Source organism: Callorhinchus milii, unplaced genomic scaffold, assembly GCF_018977255.1.
Source record: "Callorhinchus milii isolate IMCB2004 unplaced genomic scaffold, IMCB_Cmil_1.0 Scaffold5, whole genome shotgun sequence".
In the NCBI taxonomy this organism is placed as follows: Eukaryota; Metazoa; Chordata; class Chondrichthyes; order Chimaeriformes; family Callorhinchidae; genus Callorhinchus; species Callorhinchus milii.
Window position 1 is genome coordinate 34,274,584 of NW_024704746.1, and position 18,091 is coordinate 34,292,674.

The 18,091-nt window shown below is 41.3% G+C and overlaps 1 protein-coding gene across 2 annotated transcripts; it reads left to right on the forward strand.

Annotated features, from left to right (window-relative positions):
• The first annotated feature begins 725 nt into the window (after nt 1-725).
• avpr1aa (arginine vasopressin receptor 1Aa) lies at nt 726-16,356 on the forward strand. 2 transcript variants are annotated; one of them, XM_042334754.1, is made up of 3 exons: nt 726-755; nt 7,900-8,746; nt 16,012-16,304. In XM_042334754.1, the coding sequence occupies exons 1-3, from the start codon at nt 726-728 to the stop codon at nt 16,302-16,304; spliced, it is 1,170 nt and encodes a 389-aa protein (XP_042190688.1). The 2 variants fall into 2 exon arrangements, with proteins under 2 accessions (XP_042190688.1, NP_001279167.1); NM_001292238.1 differs by lacking the exon at nt 726-755 and having other exon boundaries at nt 7,777-8,746; nt 16,012-16,356.
• The last annotated feature ends 1,735 nt before the right edge of the window (nt 16,357-18,091 follow it).

Genomic DNA, 18,091 nt, shown 5'->3' on the forward strand with positions numbered 1-18,091 from the left:
CAAATGTGATTATTTTCTACGTGTTAGCAAATTTACTGACTTTGCAGGTGTGAGTTTATAGTTGGATTTCCTCATAAAAAGACCACAGTTAGCAAAATAAGTAAACTTACCAGGAAGAGAAAAATAATATGATACAGCAAATTTACTGCTTAAGTGAACAACAGCAATTTACATTTATATAGTGCCTTTACGTTGGGAATATGTCCCAAAGCACTTTACACAACCTGAGCTGCTGCAGAGTGGGGTGTTATTGGGGAACGATGACCGAAAGCTTGAGCGAAAAGATACATCTTAAGAAAAACAAGTTACAAAACGGAGTTCTATAGAAAGTACCAGATTCTTTAATTACTTTATGATTTAAAAAAGGCATTTAAGCAAGATTTTGGAAATATTCTTATTAAGAATTTATAATTTGCAAAACCTTTGTCGTTTACATTCTAACTGAAGCATCCTCTAAGCTGATTCTGAAGTTAATCATATTAATGTTACCAAAAAAACTGTATCTACATAAGATGTGATAAATTGCTGTCAGACATTGATATGCAAGGGATTTAGTAAAACAGTGTAACAAATCACACTAATTATACTGGCTTACCTGTCTCTTTATCTTACTACAGTTAATCTGTCAGTTTTGCCTCAGCAAAAGCAAAGACTATTGAACCCTTTCTGTTTATAGTTCATAAAATTCAATCATCAATTTTGCACAAAGGTGCAATGGCAACGGCATGCAATCAGCATCTTGTTCTTCTCTGCCAGCTGCTGTCCAACTTATGAAAGCCATTCGTTCAATTACATCCGCTTGACATATAAAAGACATTTAGTTAGGTAACAAACCAAATTCACAGGAGGAAGGTTATCTAAATGTCATGAAGAAAAATGACATGGCATCTGGAATTCTGTTTGTATCATTTACATAATTACGAGGTTTATTTGTACAATTAACTTACAATGGTACAAAACGATGACTTTCAAACTACTCAATGAAATATACTTTGGTGCAGCACTATGTTGAATGAAGCATTGCATTTACATGGCTCCATCGGATCAATTGCAATTGCAAATATTATTATGCAATATAATAACAATAATAATCCATGTATAAATTTCACGTCAGGAGGACATCTCAAAACACTTCACAGGATTGTAAAGTGTAAAGTGCAGTGAATGTGTGTTTTGTGGGACAACGCATATCTAAAACAAGTATTCACTTATCCTAGATTTCGAAAGATAAGAGCTACATTCTGATTTTGAATTTAAATGCATTTATGTTTATTTGTATTTTTCCCACCCTTCGGAACTCCATCCCACAGTCCCTTCACCTCATTCCCTCCTTGCCTCCTCCAAAGTCCATCTCAAGACCTTCCTCTTCGACCCTACCTTCAGTCCACCCTCCACCCCTGATCCCAACCACCAGCTCGGCTCCAAAATCTCTGACTGCCCATTGCCTTAGGATGTCCTCCTGACATGAAAGGCGATATACAAATGGAATTTGTTGTCGTTGTTGTGCTTATAAGTTCCACTAGTCTCAGATTGACAAATCACTTGTGTGGTTACTATAATCTAATGTAAACACAACAGTGAATAGAAAGGACAGGAAGCATAGAGGATTTTTTTTAGTCAATTCTTAGATATTTATTGCTTTATTCTGCTTTCCATGATATGGTAGAAACAGATTTCCAAGTGAATGTTGCACCCACGGGACAGCACCATTCAGTCTCTGTGAGGAGATGTGGAGATACCAGATTATGAGGTTGTTCTGCTGCCTCCTGGCTAAAACTGTATTTAAAACTTAAACAGCTGTATTATTTATTGGCAAGTTTAGCGGCTTTGACAATATGCCTTCAGAATGAGAAAATTCCATTATAAGAATGTCAAATTCTATTCATCTGAAGAATAGTATTTGACCGCACTGCTTTTTACTGGTGCAGGCTAATGATAAGCACACAGGAGAGGGTTTGTAAAATCTAAAAAACATTCTTGTGTACTGGAGTTCATTTTTCTACGACTGCTAAAAGAAGCTGTGATCTTTTCACAATGTCTTCCTACTTTATAATGAAAATTCTTGATTATTATCTTTAATGATCCAGGTAAAATGGATTGAGTATCATTGGTGATTTTCTTGTGAATAATCCTTGCATTTGATATAGCGCTTTAACACGTCTTCGAGACATCTCAAAGCGTATATTTTGTGGGCGACAGTCATATTACCAGCATGACATCAACATCTGGTGATAAAAAGTTCTCAAAAGCAATGACTGATTACTCTCATCAAGAAGGAAATATTCACTTTGTAATGGTATCGTTCACTGTGTAGATTAAATACTAGAAATTTACTTGTGATGGGAATTAGATACTGGGGTCTAAAATATAGGAGTTTCTTAATAAGGAGTCCAGTTGGAAATCCAGGCAATCCACAGGAAATTTCAACAAAAATCATGCATTTTACACTCAAAATGCTGTCCATGCAAATTAGCTGGAGTCTAGACTTTCCCTTTAAGAAGCCTTCATCCCAGTGTGGACATAACTAACTAACTAACTAACTAACTAACTAACTAACTAACTAACTAACTAGCAGTTACAGCATCTCTCTTCAGTCAATCAAACAGGCTCACTCTCTCCTCTTGACAGAATACACAGATGCTCTGACTTTAGATATGTTTATGTATATTTGTGTGAGGGAAAAGGCCATAATATGTTAATGCTTACAACGTCTCAGTGACCAAACCTGGGTAGGGTTATGAAAACTAGTTTACCATCTGCTTTGTGGGTGATAAAAACAAGTGAAGGTTTCAGAGCTTTTCAAAGCTTTTTAATTAGTTTTCACATCTTTAAACACATTCGATGTAAATCACCACTGCCATACCACTGCATGCTGTAGTCTAAGTGGTGGTAGGGTGGAGAAAATAAATCAGAATTCCACAGCTAGGAATCAGATCTATTAGCAAGATAATCTATTGTGCAGCCCATGTCAATAACAGTTGAGCAAATCAGTTGAATGAATGTGACAATGTCTGATGTTTTTGTCAGAAGTGTCAGGATAATAATCTTTTGATTGGTTGTTGCATTCTTGGTGGACATACACACAGATATTATCTTTATTAATATAGAGGAATATATATATCTATACTGTTTATATGAGAAGGAATCATTACCCTTGAAAATTGATCCACCAAACGAGTAACATTATTACTACTTTTAGACAGCTACTCGCACTTGAACCATAAACAAGCCATCTATTGCATGCAAATGTTATTAATTCACCCCCAATAATCATACATTTAGAATGAATCTGCTGTAAAGGATCTCACTGTTTGTAAATACAGAGTTTAGTTTGCTGGCAGAACCCTACATGCAATATAAAGCTGGTCCTGTGTTTCATGGAGCAATGGTGTTTGCTGAACTCTGAAAGCCAAAAGCATTCAGAACGTACATAGGATTCTTAAGGCCATGTACAGAAAGCCCATTCTAACTTTCCATCATGAGAACAAGAACAAAATTACATTTGTTTAACACCTTTCACGTCAGGAGGACGTCCCAAGGCGTTGGACAATCAGTATTTTGAGCCCGAGTTGGGGTTCAGGATTGGGGAGGGTGGAGGTCAGTGGGAAAAGGAGGGTGATTGACGGCATGGTCAAAGAGGAGGGTCTTGAAGGAGGCAAAGGGAGGGGGTGAGGGGGAGGAACTGCGGGATGGAGTTTCAGAGGGTGGGGGCAGAGGGCCTGAAGGCCTGCCCACCAATGGTGGGACGAACGAGGGAAGAGACGTGAAGCAGGCCCAAACCCGCTGAGCGGAGGGAGCAAGCAGGATCAGCGAGTAGGGGATTAGGAGGTTGCAGAGATAGAGGGGAGTGAGGGCCGTGGAGGGCTTTGAAGGTGAGGACCAGGATCTTGAACTGTATCCTCTGTGTGATAGAAAGCCAGTGGAGTCGGGGGAGGATGGGGGTGATAGGGTCACGGAGCCTGGTACAGGAAAGGACACGGGCTGCAGAGTTCTGGATGATCTGTGGCCTGTGGAGGGAGGAGTTGAAGAGACCAACAAGCAAGGAGTTTGCATAATCGAGCCTGGATGTTATGAATGCGTGTATGAGGGTCTCAGTGGCCTGCGTTGTGAGACAATGGCGGGGGGGGAAGCCAGAGCGGGTCATGGCACAGATGTGGGGTAGAAAGTATATTTGAGGGTCGAACGAGACGCCAAGGTTCCGGACTGGCCCAGTAAACTTTCCATCATGAGAATACTGACTCCGGTTGATGACACATTGTTGGCTAGAGGCCATAGTACCAGGTTACTTTCCTTTTGGCATACTGCGTACACTCAGTCTGTTAGTCGTAAGAGAATGAAGAAATTTATTATCAGCATGATTTGTGCTGCACAAGAACTTCCAGTAAACTTCTTCCTTTGAAAAAGAACACAACTTGCTATCATTTTGATATAGTGTTTAAGCCGATTGCTTTTACAAAGCGACGGACACAGCAGTACGACTCAAAAGGTGAATGGCTTCAGCTTAATTTAATGAATCACAAACCCTACTAAAGCTGCAGAATCGTGGTTCAAAGTTGTGCACAGCCCAATGTCCGACAAACAGCCATGAAGCGAATGACCAATTTTATCTGGAGCAGTGTTGGCCAGGACACTCCCTCTCTTTACAAATAGTGCCAATAGAATCTAACAGCAATCTTAAACCCATCACCATGCTTAAGAGTGTCCAAACAAAGCTGAGATTTCCATGCACCCCACCTACACTTGGAAATTCCAGACATAGGTTGCTGGAATGGAATGTGCACTGTCTCCCTGTAGTGACACATCCTGCTTACCTAATTCCAGAAAGTATTAGGCCCAGGTTGGATGCTGGAATCTAACCAATTAAAACCACATAGCTTGCCATTGATACCGCTGTCCGGCAAGCTTTCCCGCTGCTTGTCCAGCCAGGACCTCCCTATCCATTAGGGCTTTGGCTTGCAGGGCTAACAGGAGCTGAATGGGAAGAGTCTCTGCCCCCAGTGACTGGTCTGCCTTTCCAAGTCCTGCCATTGAGCCAAGTTGGCTGTGCTGTCATCAGGAGAGCTCTGGAGCACTGTGGACCCACCTGGCTCAGAAAATAGACTACCAAGACCCCCAGAGAGGGTTGGCTTGATTCCAACATTCTGTTTCCAAACGTGTCAACTTAGAACCAGTTCAGCTCCAAGGAGAACCTACTTACTCTCCCCTCCCTCCCCAAGGAGGATAGTCAGTTCGGCAAGTCTTGTGTCCTCACTAGGTGGTTGGTAACAGCAACTCCCTACAAACTTCCTGGTGGGCCACACAGCTGAGCATGAAATGTGTGAGAATTATATGACTAGTCCCCTCCTTCCCGATAATTCTAATGGTAAGATGCGTTTAGTTCTTCATTATACAACGCATTACTATAGCTTTGCTCCACTCCTATCGAGCATTTAAATTGTCTCTGCCTCTCTCAATTGTTCTCAACGAAAACATGTTGTAGCCCAGAAAGCTGTCAGTTTCTATCAGTTTATCACTAATATGTAAACAGAAAGTTTCAGTGGTGATGACTATGGGAATAAAGGAACATGCAGAGTAAAGATAGACAAATAAGATGTGTTACAATGACCAATCAGTTCCTTATTTTCAACTGCAAGCACCATCTGCAGTAAGAGACCCATAGATGTTTCAGATCTTATTTCAAAATCAGCCAAGTGTCGATGCTTCAATGTAATGCAGACAGCTGCTTTTAATGTCTTTTCCTTAGTGCTAATTTGAATGGCTGAAGAATGATCAATGATCAATGGCAATCATTCCTATTTCCAGTATTGCACTCTGCATAGTTCATTGTCTACATGATTGTAGAAAGAGACATCATTTATGGAATAGCGTATATCAACACCTGAGATTTGCTAAACCTATTAAAACAAACTTTCAGAAAGCTTTAAAAAAAGTCCCTCTAGGAGAACTGAATTTGGTTTGCAAATTATGATTGAATGGAACAGACTTTTGATGCTGTCAACTTCACTTGAGTAAATCAAAGCACAATTGAAAGTTTGAATAAAGGATTTTCTTTTACAGTTTTGGTTATTATTATTATTATTGTCATCATATCTGTCTTTGTTGGATCCTAATTTCCTTTTTCCGGTCGATCAAATAAATCATAGGTCATGCCCTCAAAGCATACAATAACAATAATAACTTGTACTTGTATAGCGCCTTCCATGTGGGGCAGCATCTCAGAGCACTTAACAATGGCGGAGCTTGACTCCGAGCCGGTGGTAGGGAAGATGGGAGACTGAAAGCGCGACTTCCAATGTTGGTGTGAGGGACAAGCAGGAGGCTGGTGCCAGACAAGTGGAGGTAACTGGAGGTGGATTGGGGAGTGAGGAGGTCGGAGAGATAGGGAGGTGCCAGGGAGCGAAGCGATTTGGACATGAGTTTGAGGACCTTGAAGTCGATCTGTTCAGTAATGGGGAGCCAATGGAGCTGGCCAGAACTGGTGAGATGGGGATACGGAGTTTGGTCCGGGTCAGTATGCGGGTGGCAGAATTCTGAATGAGTTGGAATTTTTGAACAGCGGAGCTGGGGAGACCGGCGAGGAGTGCGTTTGAATATTCCAGGCAGGAAGTGGCAAACGCATGCACGAGGGTTTCGGCTAGATTTGGGGTAAAATACGGTCGGAGGCGGGCAATGTGGTGGAAGCGGAGGAAGGCGGTCCTGATCAGAGACCGGATGTGGGGGATGAAGGACAACTGGGGGTCAAACCGGACTCCTAGATTGCGCACTGGTTCGGTGAGTCTGAGGCAGAGCACAGAGCGGTTGAGAAGTTTAGATCTGCAGAAGTGAAGATGTTAACGGGAGCCAAAGAGTATGGCGGACCCGGAGTTGATACTGGAGAAGGCAAAATAGATTTGTGTGTATTTTGCCTCCTCCAGTATCGACTCCAGGTCCACCGACAGAATGTTTGACAATGTAAACCTCAGTTTAGATGCAAAAAAAATTACAGTAACAAAAGATTATTATATTGTAATGATGTCTCCTGGTTCCCTTCCAACCATGGACGAAACGTGACAGAATGCAACATAGAAAGCTGCTCTTTAACGTCTAAGATTACACACCGATGATGAGAGAGAGGTGTCAGATGAGGCACTCCATTTAAAAGAGGGAAGATCTTTCACATCTGCCATCAAACAGCTCCTTTATTTTCATTTGATGCAACTGCAGTTGTCAGATGCTGTGTCTGACAAATTTGTAGCCAACTATTCAGATCGTTTCCTGTCCAGAAATGTCAAGATAAAATGTCAGGGTCATTTCGTTGCTCTCTCTGTGGTATGAATTAGACTTAACAAACCGATCCATAGCCAATTTCCTTGCATTCTGAGGGGGGGGGGGGGGGGGGGGGGGTGGGGGGGGTGGGGGGAGTTTAATTTTGTTGAGACACTGTATTGCTTTTGAGGACTCCCCTCCCATGATTTGGTCGATTGCAATAAAAAGGAATATGGACCGACGAGAGTTCCCAGCAGATGGTTAGTGTGCAACAGTCTGTATGAATTACCTCTATCTGCACCCGTGCAAATATTCTTCCAAAGCCTCTTTCGCCATCAAACCCCATCGCTCGACCAGCACCACCTCGATGTAACGTTGTATCCTTTGCAAAGTGGGAGTTTCTGGGCTGATGCAATCTGATTGATGGCCAACGGTCGATATAATTTCGTTCCAGTGTGTGATCAGCTGCAGCTCTCACCCAACACCAACCTCACATCATCCGAGAGACCTGCAGCTGCTGCACCAGGCGGTCGATCAGCAATCGATCACTATCAAATGGGGGTAACTGAGACCTCAGGGTGGGACTGGGGCATCTGGAACTTCACTCGAGCCGGTGTCTCCCTCAGCCGTCTCCAGAACGAGAGCTTCACCAAGTCAAGGAACAAGACCGATCCCTTTGGGAGGAATGAAAACCTGGCCAAGACCGAGATCTCGGTGCTTGGGATCATCTTCCTGGTGGCAGTGATTGGGAACCTGAGCGTGCTCATGGCTCTGTACAAAACCAAGAAGAAGATGTCTCGGATGCATCTCTTCATCAAGCACCTGAGTGTGGCGGATCTGGTGGTGGCGGTGTTTCAGGTCCTGCCGCAGTTCATCTGGGACATCACCTACCGCTTCAATGGCCCCGATTTCCTCTGCCGGATCGTCAAGCACCTCCAGGTCCTCGGCATGTTCGCCTCCACTTACATGATGGTCATGATGTCTGTGGACCGTTACATCGCCATCTGCCACCCGCTGAAAACCCTCCAGCAAGCAACCAAGCGCTCCTACCTGATGATCATCACCACCTGGATGGGCAGCTTCATCCTCAGCGCCCCGCAGTCCTTCATCTTCTCACTGAGCGAGATCGAGACGGGCTCAGGGGTGTATGACTGCTGGGCCAACTTTATATTGCCCTGGGGCATCAAGGCGTACATCACATGGATTACTGTCAGCGTCTTCATCATCCCTGTCCTGACTCTAGCAGCTTGTTACATCTGCGTCTGTTACAACATCTCCAAGAACGTCAAGTACAAGACCACCAACAACTCATCCGAATCCGCTGTCAAGAACGGACTGATAACCTCTGGTGTCAATGTCAGCAATGTCAAAACTATCTCCAAAGCCAAGATCCGGACTGTGAAGATGACCCTGGTGATAGTCCTCGCCTATATTGTGTGCTGGGCTCCCTTCTTTAGTGTCCAGATGTGGTCAGTTTGGGACCAAAAAGCTCCAAAGGACGGTAAGTGAGATTTGGGATAATATTATTATTGTTGTGTTTTGTTTTCCTCGGATGTTCTCAGCCCTAACGATTCTGATTTGTAACCATTGGGATTCTTAAGAAGATTTCTGGAAAGGCGTTTTTACCCGGTTTGCATAATGTGAGCAGCTGGAAGAATAAACTATGGCATTTTTTGAAGTGCAATTTCGAGAAGACGATGGGCTTTTTGTTTTTTTTAAAAAAAAAGGAATGGCAGATTAGAAACTTAGACATGTGCAGACTTCTCTTGTTTGAATGTAGCTACTTTTTCAGTCGCAATGCATTTGCCTCCTTTGGTGAGAATAACTAGAGATATAATACAAAACAAATAAAAATATATATAGATTAGTCCCTGAGGTGCTTAACAATGCTCAGATGGCACCTCTTTTTTATTATTTATCAGCAGATTTATTATTGTATTACTTTTAAATGTAGTAACCCTTGCCCTTTACTAGCTTTTATTCTGAAAAATAGATTTTTTTGATAATTTAAAAAGAACATTCCTTTTGCTTAGTTTACACCTTACAATAACAACCCGCATTTATATAGCGCCCCTCAAGCAGGGCAGTATCTCAGAGCACTTTATCACTCAAGTTAAGCAATGTAAATTAAACAAATTGTACATGAATTAAAATAGGTTATTTTACATATGAATAATAAACTTTGACTCATCATGACTGGTTTACAAGGCAGATGTTTAAATGGGGTTTTGCCTCACTTTTGGACCCACAGAGATAATCCATTTCTATAGCAATCATTTTATCTTATATTAATTTGTTTGAAGAATATCACATATTAATGGTTGATTGAATGATTATATGGATGTGTACAAACAACCCAGTTTGTGCAACTTTGACTGTCAACTATGTCAACCATCCTGGGCTCTCCCTCACACTCACAGAACCAGTGTGCAATCCAGGCATCGGGTTCAACCCCCAGCTGTTCTTGCTCCCCTACATCCAGTCCCTGACCAGGACCGCCTTCTTCCACCTTTGCCATATTGCCTGCCTCCATCATTACCTTACCCCAAATGCAGCTGAAACCCTCGTGCATACGTTTGTCACCTCCCACCTGGATTACTCAAATGCACGCCTCGCTGGTCTCCCCAGCTCCACTATTCAAAAGATGCAGCTCATTCAGAACTCTGCTGCCCGCATACAGACCTGGACCAAACTCCGTACCCACATCTCACCAGTTCTGGCCAGGATCCACTGGCTCCCCGTCACCCAACAGATTGATTTCAAGATCCTCACACTCGTGTTCAAATCCCTTCACTCTCTGGCACCTCACGACCTCTCTGACCTCCTCACTCCCCAATCCACCACCCGGCACCTCCACTCAACTGGCACTGGCCTCCTGCTCGTCCCTCACACCCTCCGCCCCACCATCGGAGGTCCCACTTTCAGTTACTATGCCCCGAAACTCTGGAACACTCTCCCTCAATTTCAAGTTCTACCTGAAAACCTTCCTCTTCGACCGTGTTTACGGCCACCTCTCCCCCCACCCCCCATCGGTTCAGAGTCAGGCTCCACCACTAATAAGCTACAACAACAACAAAATTACATTTGTATTGCACCTTTCATGTTGGGAGGACATCCTAGGGCGCTGGACAGTCAGTGTTTCGAACCAGAGCTGGGGGTCGGGATTGGGGAGTGTGGAGGGCAGTGGGGGAAGGAGGGTGATCAAAAGCACGGTCAAAGAGGAGGGTCTTGAGATGGGTCTTGAAGGAGGCAAGGGAGGGGGCGAGGCGGAGGGACTGTGGGATGGAGTTCCAGAGGGTGGCGGCAGAGTGGCTGAAGGCCCGCCTGCCAATGGTGGAGCGGGCGAGACGGGGGAACATGAAGCAAGCCAGAGCCCGCTGAGCGGAGGGAGCAGGCATGATGGTAAGGGGTTAGGAGGTCACACAGGTAGTGGGGAGCAAGATCATAGAGGGCTTTGAAAGTGAGGACCAGGATCTTGAACTGTATCCTCTGTGTGATGGGAAGCCAGTGGAGTTGGGCGAGAATGGGGGTGATGGGGTCACGGAATCTGGTGCAGGAGTGGACATGGGCTGCAGAGTTCTGGATGATCTGGGGTCTATGGAGGGAGGAGTTGGGGAGGCCGACAAACAGGGAGTTTGCTTAGTCAAGCCTCGATGTAATGAATGCGTGTATAAGCTACCCTGTGTGGAGGGCGCTATATAAATTTAATCTGTAAATTGTATTGTTGTAAAGGTGTTATATCAAATGCAAGGATTATTATTCTTAGTATTATTATTACTAGGATCATATTAGATTGGCATTATTTATTATTTAACAGGAAAGGTGCTACCCTATATATTTGTTTGTAAATTTGCTGTTGTTGTTGTAAACGCTTGTATTTTGAAAAATAAATAAAACTCACCATTTTTCTCCCAACAGAAAACAAATGACTAATTGAGTCAAATGTCCTGCTTCTGTGCTTTATCATTATATGTAACTCTATGTAACTGAGTCTTAAGGTCCTCCAGAGGATTGCTTCATTCCTACCAGAGGACTGACTCTCTTCAGCTGTTGTGCGCCACAGTTATGCAGGTCATGGCAGAATGACTTCTGTGGTTGTGAGTTAATCTGATTATCAGGTTTGCTCGCTAGAGCTGGGACTTCCTGCTCCCTGATACCTGACTCCCTTGACCTGGCAAGTAGTGGTGCAGAGGCATGTAATTGGAATTTGGGAGCAAGGAGTAGGAACTCTTAGCTCCAACTCCTTGGTCTGACACTAGCTCAAAGTCTATCTTTAAATGATGTTAAGCTTCTCGTTTCTATAAAAAGAAAAGTTTATTGATATCTCCTGTCAGTGAGGATACGCACATTGTTCCTAGCGACACTAACTATCCTCACAGCTAGCTCCTGTAAATATACTAAAGAATGAAAATCAAAGTACGAGAGGTTAGAATCAATTAAGATACTTTCATCCTAAAGGAAGAACAGTGAAAAACATAAATCTTCTGGTTGGGGGGTAAACTGAAAGTGACCAAGTTCAATATCAGGTCAAGCATGGCAACGTACATTGATTATTTTATGATCTTCCCCTCCCATCGCCCATCCAAATCATCAGTAAATATTTGCTGAGAAACAGAGTAAAACAATGAGATGACCTCTCACTTCTGCTGTAGCTCATCCGTTGCCACTGCGTATGAAAGGTTCTTTAAACTGGGTTCTCATTCAGAGTCAGTATGTTACCACAATGGAAAGCAGGAACTTAAAAAGAACAAATGCTTGAAATACATTTACAAAAATATGCCGCATACAAGAAACAAATAATTTACATGTCAATTACCTGAAGCAAATCACATTTTCTAGGCTGAGAATCCAGGGCAGTGCTGGAGAGGGCTACTTGTTGGAGGTGCCATCAATTGGATGTTAAGCTGAGATCCCATTTGCCTATTCAGGTGGACTTTGAAGATCCCAGGGCACTATTAGAAAACAGAAGGGAATTTCTCCCGTTGTCCTAGCCAACAACCCCCCGAAATAAAATTGGTCATTCATTCCACAGCTGTTTGGAGGGTATTGCTGTGCACAAATTGGTATTTGCCTACAAGATACACAGTCACTGCATTTTACAGTAAATCTTATGAAGTGCTTTGAGATGTTTTGACAATGTGTTAAGAGGCTCAGCACGCATTTGAACATGTTTAATAATAATAATCCTGGCATTTGATAAAGCGCCTTAGCACATCTTCAAGACGTCACAAAGCGCTACACAGAATATACTGTAAAGTGAATTGATTGATTATTTTGTGGACAAAATAATGAAAAGAATATGAAGGCTGGTACAACAGGATATTGGCAAAGATCAAGATATTCAAAGATTATTTAAAGTAAGCACAATTGAAAGGAAGTACAAGCTGTACTGTACTATTAGATGAGTTTTGAATGAAATGTTGCGTTCACTAAGTGCTCCTTCCTAACATTGTGAGCAAGCCTGCAATGAAGGACAGAGGTTTTCGTCCAATGAAGAAAATAGATAAAAAGAAGCTTAAAAAGTGATGCATTAAGCGTTCCGAGATGCCATCCAAGATGAAAGGCATTGTATAAATGCAAGTTGTCGTTGTACATCGGCTTTAGTGTGGATGGATGTAATACCGTTTTAGATTTTATTGTTGAACATAATCACAAACTCAGAACCCATAGAATTGCCCGCAGGTTTCCTCGGTTATCCATACCTGTGAAATATAAAGTTTTATTACACTCTTTCTCACAGATTTATTAATAGCCTTCAGTAAGGTACAAGAGAATATATTTATTTTTTCCCCTATTTCAATCCCATGTTTTGAAGGCAGTGATTCATGCTGAAGTACAATTCAAGCAACCTTCACAATCTTGCCAAAAAGCTGTGCTTCTAGTGAGACTAGACAGTGAGTTTCATAAAATAATAATAATCCTTTCATTTGATATAGTGCCTTATCACGTCTTCGAGACATCTCAAAGCGCTTCACAAAATATTCTGTAAAGTGAATTGACTGTATATTTTGTGGGTGAACTGTGCCAGTCAATTGCGCACAGCAGTGTCCCACAAACAATCATAGATTGAGTGACTAAATTATTATTTTTTATACTTTTTTTTGAAGGGATTATTATCCCCGGAAAAGCGAACCGCTAATCGACTAACAACCTGGTCTTATTTACTGGTAGGTAAACAGAGGCGGGTGGAGTAATAAAACTAACTAGCTTAACATTTCGCCCTGCCTGGGAATAGAAACTAGATCCTCTCGCTTGCGAGGTGAGTGCTCTAACCATTACACTTCAGGACTCCACATTGTCTACTGAATTTGTATTAGAGTTTGAATGTGGAAAATAAGAAATAAAAGTAGGAAGCTCACAATGCATTTATGAAACTCTTGAAAACTTTATTTCGGGATTAAATCTATCTCACCCTATCTATGATAGAAAAAAATAACTTCTATCTTTACAGTATCTTATCACATCAAAATATCTCAAAGTGATTTACAGAAATGATTGTTGTGAGTTGACTTTTTTATTGGCATATATGGCAAAGATTATGCACAATGCAAGATCCCACAAGCAGCTGTTAGATGAATGATATTTTTTATTTGTAGGCTTGGCACCCAAGATCCTGGGAAAAACTCTTTTCCCTCTTTCATAGGATCTTTAATATCCACCTGAAAACAGGCAGATGGGGTCTCAGTTTAACATCTCACCCAAAAAATGAAATGCTTTCCCCAGAGTTGCAACTTGGACTATAACCTTACTTCCCACCGAAGATTGAGGCGCTGAGTTTAACCCCAGACATCTGTTTTTGATCTTACTGTATTTTGAAATAAACATTGATGCAAATGACTAGAGTTTCCAATTTAGTTTGGAAACATTTCAAACTGTGTTTATTCCAAATGGAAAAATGGGACATTTATGAGGAATGTATTGATCCAAGCATTTATGTTGTTGATAAATCAACTGCTACATCATGTACAATTTGGACGGACCTCATGGCAGATTCACAGTCAATCCCTTAACTAAAAAAAATTCCTGCCATTTTGCCCGAGGAAAAACTATTTCATATCTAGAGTATGGAATTTTGTGCTAGTCAGTTATTGGGTTGGCAACCATATGCACATTACAAAAAAGACTAGACACATGTTTAAGAGAGAATAAAGTTGAAGGATATGTGGAAACAGTCAGGATATTGAACTAGGGAGTCCTGTAGCTCAGTGGTTAGAGCACTCGCTTTGCAAGTGAGAGACCTGAGTTCAATTCCAGGCAGAGGGCGAAACCTTGGGCAAGTTTCCTTACTCCACACGCCTAATAATCCTCCAAAACCAAAAACAATAATAAATTGGTCATTTTCAATCTACGACTGTTTGTGGGACATTGCTGTGCGCAATTGGCTGCCGCGTTCGCCCACAAATATACAGTCAATTCACTTTACAGTGTGTTCTGTGAAGCGCTTTGGGACGTCCTCCCGACGTGAAAAGCGCTATATCAAATGCAAGGATTATTATTCTTATTATATTATTAGGGAATGGTTCTAGGATCGGCATTTGTATGGAGTATAAACACCGGCTGGACTGGATAGGCCTAATAGCCTGTTTCTGATATGTACTTAATATGAATCTACTATTTCCTTCCTCCTCTCGTAGGGGATATTAGTACTTTTTTCCTTTCACTGGAGTACAGTGGCAAGAATTCTGGTCACCCTCTAATAATTCACTGCAGTATCATGTGTGCCCCTGGACAGTAAGCATTGGCAGGCGGTTTGATTGTGAGGGCACCACAGCCGAGGCTGATCTTGTCCTCACCCAACCTCCTTATACAAAGATCTGGAGAAGAGGGCTTTCGATGGAGATCAGGAATGGAAACTGAGGCCAATTGCAGTAACTTTGGATCAGCTGGGGAATTAAACATTATAGACCATTCCAGTCTGCATGATTGCGGAGGGTTTCTCTAGTTTTTTTTGAATGTGTAAAATGGTAGACTGCAAAAAATAGTTTAAAATAATCTCCAAAGTGAATATCTTTCTACAAATTGTTGGGTTACCAAAACAAACTGGTCTAGTATCAATATACTGTAGAAAGAACCTGTTGCAAGCCAAATCATTTCACAATTTCCTATTCAGTTACTCAGCAACTCATGTTATAATGGTTCCCCCTATTGAATCAGCTCGGATGTTGCACCTGTCATGTACCAACACATGTGAAACATTGCAAATGAAAGTCTGTACTTCCCCACTTGTTACTCATACCTTTCATAAGATAAGATGTGCAAAATAACTTACTTCTTCTAAATGTGTGACAGCTGCTAAATATTTTACCTTAAGGAAAAGGAGAGTGGAAGAGGTGTAATACTTAGATGGGTTGCAACAATATGAGTGAAGGGCTTACGACTGTGTAAAAAACAGTCTAAAGATTTTTCTGTTAGTGCTATCATAATTTTCAGAAGTGCACATAAGACTTAAAGCTGTGATGCCACAAGCCAGGAATTAAAAGCTTTGATCCCACTAATAATAATAATGATAATGATAATAATATTCCTTGCATTTGATATTGCCCCTTTCACGTCAGAAGGAAGTTTCAAAGTGCTTCACAGGATATAGTCTAAAGTGCAGTAACAGTGGATTTTGTAAGAAAACGCATCAGTCCACAACCATCAGTCCAGAGCTATATCCTGCAAGCCATCTGTGCAAAGCTATGATCCCACCAGACAGTATTCTAAAAGTATGATCCAATTAAGCCACACTTTGAATCCCAATAACTTTGTTGCTGTGTTTTGCAGATTCCACAGACACTGCCTTTACCCTCACAATGTTGTTGGCCAGTCTGAACAGCTGCTGTAATCCATGGATCTACATGTTCTTCAGCGGTCACCTCCTGAGTGATGTTTCCAAATTTTTCCCCTGTTGTCATAAGTTCACGCAAAGCCTGAAGAAGGAGGATTCAGATAGCATCACCAAACGGCACACTCTACTGACTCGGCTCAGTCACAGAAGCTCGACTCTCAGCTCATGCAACTGGAAGGACACTGAAACATCGCCTCAGTTACTCCGCTTTATCCCAATAGAGACTTGAGACAAAATAATCATTAGGAAGACATGCTTGGGCTATGCGTATATGCTTTGATATTGATCAAAGCTTACCCTTGAGTTTGTAGCACCTACGTGATCCAAGTGGCTGATAGTAATTTGCTGGTAATAACCATGCTTTGAACATGAAAATATGCTGGAAAAAATTACCCCTTGTATCCCTAAGAAAATGCCTCTGATGACTTAAGATGCATGATAGATGAAAACACTCAGTAAATGTATACTTTGCAATAGGTATGTCATCTTTCGAAAGGATTTTAAAATATTCTTAAATCTACTGGATGATAAATCTCTACATTACTGTATTGTGTTTCATCCAAATGAATAAGAATTTAAAGAGGAGTTCAGACTTCAAGAATGTGGTTATTCCTAAACATCTCTGAAGCTCAAATGATAAATCGTGGCAGAGTTCTATAGTTCTATATTGTGCCAGATTAAGTGGCAATACACAAGATGGATAGAAAAGGAATTTGTATGAATCAGATTTCATCCAAGAAGATCAATCATATTACCTGTATATCTATATAGTTTTACAGAAATTATATTAAATTGTAGAGTTAAACTGGATGTTTTAATTAAATGTCCTTTTGCTAAAATAAAGGTTTGTCATACTGTAATAGTCCAAGATTACATTTTATTAACATGTTATTATTGGGTTTTTAATTTTAAAACACATTTATTTAAAACCAAAACTATTTGTAAAAATGCAAGACTTTTGGTGACTTTTTACATTGGTAGTATGTTCTGCTAGAGAACATTGTGCTGGTCAGTGGATCATTAGGACTTCAGGTTAGTATTCAATATGGCACGTTATTCACTTCTACAGGATTTATAAGAGCAAGAGCTGCAGAGATATAAGATGGTTCAATACAAATTTATAAAGCACCTTTCACTGTCAGGAGGACATCTCAAATCTATTGCATAAGCATAGAATAAGTTGTGGCAATAAGTTGAACTTGGGCAGAGAGAAAAAGGGAATAGCCCGTGAAGACTGGTGGAGAGGGGGAAAACAAACACTAAAAATGAGAAGAAGTTACATAAAAAGAGGGAGATCGGCCTGCTTTAAAAGGTACTATGGCAAAAGAGAACCTGATTGATAAGAGAGAAAATGCCAGGAGAAAGAGATACAAGATGGGAATTTCAGAAAGGCAGATCTATATAGGCAAGAGCAGGAGAAAGGGAATGACACCTGACACAGAGAGAGAGAGACACACACACACAGTGGCTTGTTTGCATGTGTAAGTTCACATGTTGACAATGGGAGTAAAAGTAGATGACAGAATACACCTGAACTGTCTGCCTGTTCAGGTGGATATTAGAGATCCCATGGCACTATTTGAAAAGAGAAGCTAGTTTTTTCCAAGTGTCCTAGCCAACAATCCTACAGTTAAGTTGGGCATTTACAACATGGATGCTTGTGGAACATTGTTGTGCATAAACTGCCTTTGAGACATTTCAATTACATGACAAACTGCTATATTAACTAGAAGGATTATTATGAACTATTAATATGTGGTAGTACAATGAATTGAAGTGTTGGGGTATTGTCATCAAGTGATATATCTGCAGAGTCAAGAGATTAAACATGGGGAAAGAATGAAATAAATGCAGATGTGTTGAACAAATGAACAAACTTTAAGCACGGGACTATATACAACTCCCTTAACATTATCACTGATCTTAATCCACCTTTACACAATACCCAGAAGCTATTATAACATACATAATGGAAAGAAAATACACAATGGTAATTTACAGCTACCTCTTGAGTGA